Source organism: Mauremys reevesii, linkage group 10 (assembly GCF_016161935.1).
Source record: "Mauremys reevesii isolate NIE-2019 linkage group 10, ASM1616193v1, whole genome shotgun sequence".
Lineage (NCBI taxonomy): Eukaryota > Metazoa > Chordata > Testudines > Geoemydidae > Mauremys > Mauremys reevesii.
This window is the reverse complement of record NC_052632.1, coordinates 15,515,670-15,522,722: the sequence shown is the minus strand read 5'-3', so window position 1 is coordinate 15,522,722 and position 7,053 is coordinate 15,515,670. Positions and strand designations below refer to the sequence as shown.

At 42.3% G+C, this 7,053-nt stretch overlaps 1 protein-coding gene across 1 annotated transcript; it reads left to right on the top strand.

Annotated features, from left to right (window-relative positions):
- The first annotated feature begins 3,160 nt into the window (after positions 1 to 3,160).
- On the top strand, positions 3,161 to 6,782 carry BCL2A1 (BCL2 related protein A1). Its single transcript, XM_039492338.1, has 2 exons — positions 3,161 to 4,353; positions 5,929 to 6,782. Exons 1-2 carry the CDS (start codon positions 3,934 to 3,936, stop codon positions 6,034 to 6,036), a joined length of 528 nt encoding a protein of 175 aa, XP_039348272.1. The 5' UTR covers positions 3,161 to 3,933; the 3' UTR covers positions 6,037 to 6,782.
- The last annotated feature ends 271 nt before the right edge of the window (positions 6,783 to 7,053 follow it).

Sequence of the window (7,053 nt, the reverse complement as noted above, 5' to 3'; positions counted from 1 at the left end):
TTCTGCGGGATCTCTAGGGCTCTGACACGGAGCGGCTGTGCTCTCTGGTTCTCTAGTACACTTGCCCCATATTCTAGGCTGGACTGACTCTATTTTTAGACAAAACATAGGAAGGGAATGACCCAGGGAGTCTTCCCATTTTTGCCTATGCGCCCCCGGCTGACCTCACCGAGGCCAGCCAGGAGCACCCATGATAGCAGCAGACGGTACAGAATGACTGATAACCGTCATCGCCAATTTACAATGGCAGACGGTGCAATATGACTGGTAACCGTCTCTGCTATCTTGCAAAGGCAAATGAATGCTGCTGTGTAGCAGTGCAGTACTGCGTCAGTCAGCAGCATCCAATACACATACGGTGACAGTGACAAAAGGCAAAACGGGCTCCATGATTGCCATGCTATGGTGTCTGCCAGGGCAATCCAGGGAAAAAGGGCGCGAAATGATTGTCTGCTGTTGCTTTCACAGAGGAAGGATTGAGTGATGACATTTACTCAGAATTACCCGCGACGCTGTTTTTGCATTGGGATCTCAACCCAGAATTCCAATGGGCAGGGGAGACTGCGGGAACTATGGGATAGCTACGGGATAGCTACCCACAGTGCAACGCTCCGGAAATCGACGCTAGCCTCGGTACATGGACACACACCGCCAAATTAATGTGCTTAGCGTGGCCGCGTGCACTCGACTTTATACAATCTGTTTTACAAAACCGGTTTATGTAAAATCGGAATAATCCCGTAGTGTAGACATACCCTAAGAGACCTAGGCAGAGGAACTGACAGGCTAGTGAAGGGAATGGGTGGTGGTCTGCCAGTGTTCTGGTGCCTGTTGGGGGTTTGTTTTGTTTTGTGTTTCTTGGACTAACAGGTTTTAGGTGGGAAGGCTATGACCGATACAGAGGCAGCAGTGAAAGACACAATGAGGATGACTGGATGTGGAAGCTGCGGCATGTACATGATCCTGGAGGGGGTACCTGAAAAGAGTTTTGTCTGCATGAAGTGCCGCCTGATAGAGCTGATGGAAGAAAAGATCCGAGGACTGGAGATGCAGGTGGAAACTCTGGTTGAGTTTAGAAGGGGGTTCGAGCAGATGATGGAGCAAAGACATAAGGAGGCTGAAGGGTAAGCTCAGACTTGCAGATGGCAGCAAGACCAAAGAATTCTGAGGAGAGACTGCTGGGTGAGGAAAGTGGACGGTGGAAGCATGCGACTAAGAGAACCAGGCTGAGGAAAAGACGGGCCAGTGAAGGAGAAATAGAGCTCAGGAACAGGTTTGCAGAGTTGGAAAATGAAGAAGGGGCACAGCAGGTGGTCGCTGAAGGTGAGAGGGCAAGGAAAAAGAGAAGAGCTGCTAGTCCTACAGGAAGAGGGGAGGAGTCAATGGAGACAACACCAAATATGAGCCCCAGGAGGATACGGGAAGGGTTGCGGAGGATTGCAAGGGTGAATAGGAATCGAGAGGACTTGCAGCCAGTGGGTGCAGGGAGAATCACAAGACCGGAGAATCAAACTGTCACCAGGAAAAGGTAGGTCTATGTGATTGGGGACTCCTTACTGAGAAGAATAGACAGGCCTGTAACTAGAGCTGATCCAGAGAACAGAAGGGTGTGCTGTCTGACAGGTGCTAAGATACGGGATGTGGACCTGAGGCTGAAAAGGATCCTAACGGGAGCGGGAAAGAATCTGTTGATTGTCCTTCATGTGGGAACGAATGATATGGCTAGATTCTCGCTGGAACATATCAAGGGAGACTATGCCAGACTAGGGAAGACGCTTAAGGAAATCGAGGCTCAGGTGATCTTCAGTGGGATTCTGCCGGTTCCTAGAGAAGGGCAACAAAGGTGTGACAAGATTATGGCGATCAACAGATGGCTCAGGCAGTGGTGCTATAAGGAGGGCTTTGGGATGTACGGCCACTGGGAAGCATTTATGGACAGAAGACTGTTCTCTCAGGATGGACTTCATCTGAGTAAGGAGGGAAATAGACTTCTAGGATGGAGGCTCGCCCAACTGATTAAGAGAGCTTTAAACTAGGAATTTGGGGGAGATGGATGGGAGATGTCCAGGTAATCTCCACGCCGGAATTTAACCTTGAGAGGGAAGAAAACAAAGTAAGAGAGGATACAGCCGTGGGCAGAAGAATTGACATAAGGAGGAAGGGTAGTGTAGATACCAGTCTAATAGGTGATGCTGGTGGTAGAATGTCTGTGCCTAACCAGGTAAAGAATGTCAGCGAAGCCAAATGGCAAAAATTAAGATGTCTGTACACTAATGTGAGGAGCCTAGGTAACAAAATGGAGGAACTAGAGACATGGTTAAGAAGGACGAATTCAAACTGGAACAAGTTCAGAGAAGGGCTACTAGGATGATCAAAGGAATGGAAAACCTGTCATGAAAGGAGACAGAAAGAGCTTGGCTTGTTTAGCCTAACCAAAAGAAGGCTGAGGGGGGATATGCTTGCTCTTTATAAATATATCGGAGGGATTAATATTAGGGAGGGAGAGGAATTATTTAAGCTTAGTACCAATGTGGACACAAGAACAAATGGGTATAAACTGGACACTAGGAAGTTTAGACTTGAAATTAGATGAAGGTTTCTAACCATTAGAGGAGTGAAGTTCTGGAACAGCCTTCCAAGGGGAGTAGTGGGGGCAAAAGACATATCTGGCTTTAAGACTAAGCTTGATAAGTTTATGGAAGGGATGGTATGATGGGATAGCCTAATTTTGGCAATTAATTTTGGCAATTGATCTTTGATTATCAGCAGATAAGTATGCCCAGTGGTCTGTGATGGGACGTTAGATGGGATGGGATCTGAGTTACTGTAGAGAATTCTTTCCTGGGTGCTGGCGGGTGAGTCTTGCCCACATGCTCAGGGTTTAACTGATCGCCATATTTGGGGTCAGGAAGGAATTTTCCTCCGGGGCAGATTGGCAGAGGCCCTGGAGGTTTTTCGCCTTCCTCTGCAGCATGGGGCATGGGTCACTTGCTGGAGGATTCTCTGCAGCTTGAGGTCTTCAAACCACAATTTGAAGACTTCAGTAACTCAGACATAGGTTAGGGATTTGTTATAGTAGTGGATGGGTAAGATTCTGTGGCCTGCTTTGTGCAGGAGGTCAGACTAGATGATCATAATGGTCCCTTCTGACCTTAAAGTCTATGAGTCTATCTCGTTCTCAGCTGCTGCCCAGTCAAAACTCCTGTAATGTGTGTGTGTGTTCACAGTACAGTAGGCCATATCACTTAATGCTGACTGGATCAATATTCTCTTATACCTGGATTCTCTGAGAGATGGAGGAGTTGTGTAGGGGAAGAACTTTGTCACAGTCACTTCATTCCAATTGTCAGAGCCTGATCTTCACTCACATGAAGGGCTTTTGTGAGAATAAGGGCAGAGGTATAATCTTATAGAGCTGACACCCCCTTCTTCCATAGGCAAGAGGAAAGATATACCAGATTTGGGTTCCCTCTTTAGTCACCATCTCCATGCAGTCCAGAGTGAAGCATTGGCCACTGCCAGTGGCAGAGTATTTTTCAAGGGTCGCGTGTTCCAATAGTGTGCACTTTTCTTTTAAAAAGCAAAACGAGGCAGATCCTCAATGGGTGTAAATCAGCACAGGTCCGTTGGAGCTACATCAATTTACACCAGGTGAGGATGTGGCCCCTACTAATGTAGTCTTGTAAGGCCTCACTTCCTGAATGAATCGTTTAGAATAAAGGTGGGTTTTTTTTTCCTACTCTTTGACCTCAGTCAGAATTTTTCTTTCATTTCTGAACTCATAGCCACCACCCACACATTCGTTTAAGGAAAGTTTACAGGAACTTCTGTGATGCAAGTGCCTAGCTTGTAATTATTTAGTTCAGCTCTTACATTCACGCTCTTAGTTTCACACTGGTCAAAGGCTGTGCTTTGCTCTGAGCCTGCTTCTAAATGGAAAGCTCTGAGTACTGCTATGTTTACTATTTAGTCCAAGATTATCTGAAATACATTCTTCAGGAACCACAGCTTGGACCAGCCCCAAGCAGAGTTGCTCATGTCTTAAGAAATGCTGCATCCTTTCTGCAAAAGGAAAATGAAGAGAGTCTGAAATCATGTTTGGACACACTTGATATTACCTCTGTAGATGCTGCCAGAAGAATTTTCACTCAAGTCATGGATAAAGAATTTGCTGATGGAAACACTAACTGGGGACGAATTTTGACAATATTTATGTTTGGAGGAATTCTTTCTAAGAGGCTTCAAGAACACAGAGTTCAGCTTACAGGAGATAATAAAAAGCAGATTTCTTATTTCATCACGGAGTACATTATAAACACCAAGGCTGAGTGGATAGAGGCAAATGGAGGTTGGGTAAGTTTCAGTGCTGTATTTTATAATCATTTTTCACTGCTGTCTAGATCAGAAGAATTTTCCTTAATAAATTTTTAAAAAAATGTTATTTTAACTACTGTCAAAAAGAATTGTCAACTTAGCCAGGGCTTTATCATTTGCTTTATTTAAAACTTTTATATCTTGAATTCTTCCTTAAGACTTAAAGCAAATATCTTGCTTCAGATCTAAATTAGAGGAAAATACAAGACCTTTTTAAGGTGCTTGTGACAGTATAAACCACTAAAGTAAGCCCTGAATCATTTTTACAGTACACTTTCCAAACTGAAATTAAAGTGAAAGGACACAATAATAATGCTATGACCAACCTGATCCAAAGCCTTTTGAAGTCAATGGAAAGGCAAATCTTTATAGGTGAAATCCTGGCCACATTGAAGTCAATGGGAGTTCTGCCACTGAGCTCCATACAGCCAGGTTTTCATCCTCTGTCAATTTAGTTGTACAGTCTGATAATTAAATATAATTGGAGTTAAATCCTTCTTGCCTTATTCATGCACTGAGACTACTTGTGTGAGTAGAAATTGGCTGAGATATTCCTAGAACTTCCCCATGGTTATTTTTCAAATACAAGTAAAATATTTGACAAACGATAGGTCTCTTTTTCCAGCTTCATATATATGACCATTTAATGAAAGTTCCTGTGCTGATGCAGAGGAAAGTTATAGGAAATTCCGCTCTTCTGCTTTGCAGGGTTTCATCACGCAAGTTTGATTTTCTGTAGGAGTTTTGGGGAAGTTGATGGTAAATGCCATCAGAGCCTGAGATCCCCTGGTATTTTGTGGGTGTATATATATGCAAATGTCACTTTCTCTTCATATCGCCTCTTTGGGCCCGATTCTTCGCCCAGTGCAATTACTCTTGATTTATACCATTGTAGATGAGCCCAGAATCAGACTTATTTTCTCTTTTCTCAGCTGTCCCCTTTTACTACTGTCTTTATCCTTTCCCACACTTTTCTCTAGCTTGCTCTTGCTCTATTTCTGTTGGGCAACAGTTGTAGTGAGTTAGTGGTGCTTCATACATCATGTTTATAGAAGCTCCTTTGCCTGCCACTTTCAGTCAAACCTGTTTAAGGTCACCATCTATTCCTGACATTTTTTTCTCACAGTATCTGGAATTTTCAAGAAGTACCTCATAACATCAGAAAGAGAAGGTTTAAAGGGGGAATATTTATAAGCATATTAAAACTGAAACACGGACAGTTATGTTACTTGCAGAAATGAGCCCGAACCACAAAGTTTAAATCCAACCTAAATAACAAACTTTCCCCAGAAGGGAGTAGGCAGGGAGGGAGCAAATTTGGCCATGTTATGACCTGGAGATGAGACAGGCTTTGCATGATTTGCAAATAGTTTCAGCTATTGTTTTTAAAGCTCAGTTTTCCGAGGTAGTTGTCTGTAAACCTGCCTCTATGGGAATAAAGGCTCAACAGCTCTATTGAACTGAAAGCCTCCTGCGATCATGAAACAATGGTGCATTTTTCACAAGCTCATTATTTTAAAGCTATAACCAGACTGTACATATTCTTCTCCATAGGAAAATGGCTTCCTAACTATGTTTGAGGAAAAACGATCATGGCTGTCCTTATTCAACATTAAAGCAAAAATCATGGATGCTTTTTCCTTCTTCAGTCAGTACTATTGACCAGATGGAGATCAGCCTTCCCCATGTAAACTGGATGTTGCCACAAGACACATTGCAGTGGCTTTCTTCAAGCAAGAGGAAAATGAAAAAGCCTTCTAGAATTAAGGACATGTTTTCTTGCTTACATTATATTTTAATTTATATATTTACTAGTAAATGTTTAGGTGCTGGCTTATTTGACAACAGTAAAGACTGGAGTCCTCCTGCTATCGAAGAGGTACAGAACTGACTCCCAATATGCCTCAACCCTGACCTGGAGAGAACACCTCTAGGAGAGACAGAGAGCAGTTCCGTGTCTATCTTCTCTGATGCACCTTCAAAGATGTGCATTGTTTCACCTACAATAATCCAATGGGTTAGGAGCAGTATCAGTTTTAATTCTGAATTTTAAAAATTTTGTGAATTAAATTTCTTACTTTATTGCATTTTGTTGTTTACTTTATCAGCAGTAGACTTCTTAAATAAAGGGGCTAAAACACTCACTCATGAAAGTACATGCAAATTCATGAGATGGATCAAATGATCACTTGGGACCAGCCATTTAAAATGTGTGTATATATTTACTAATCAGTACAATGGCATCTGTGTAATAATTTCTGTTTTTAAAAAGGTTCTTCATATGCACGGTGTTCTTTCCACCTGCAATGACCACTTGATTTATTTGTTTAAAGAGATGCTTTAAAATGGCCAAGTGAAAAAAAGTTTATTTGAAATCAATAAATTATTTATATCTTCTATAATTAAAATGTGACCAATGGGTTTTTGGAAAAATATATTAAAATGGAAACATATACTTAGACTGAAAGTTTATTTTTACCAAGTTTCATCTCTGAAAAAAACATTTTTTTTCTATTCAACTGAGTTAGATACACCTGGTAAAGTAAGAGTGGGCATAGGTGCAAATCTAGGCAGTATGGGCCTGATCCAAAGCCCACTGAAGTCAATAAAAAGACTTGTTTACAAGCTAGTCTGTAGTATTTTTGGTGCATTATCTGGCAGCTTGTATATGAGCAGCCT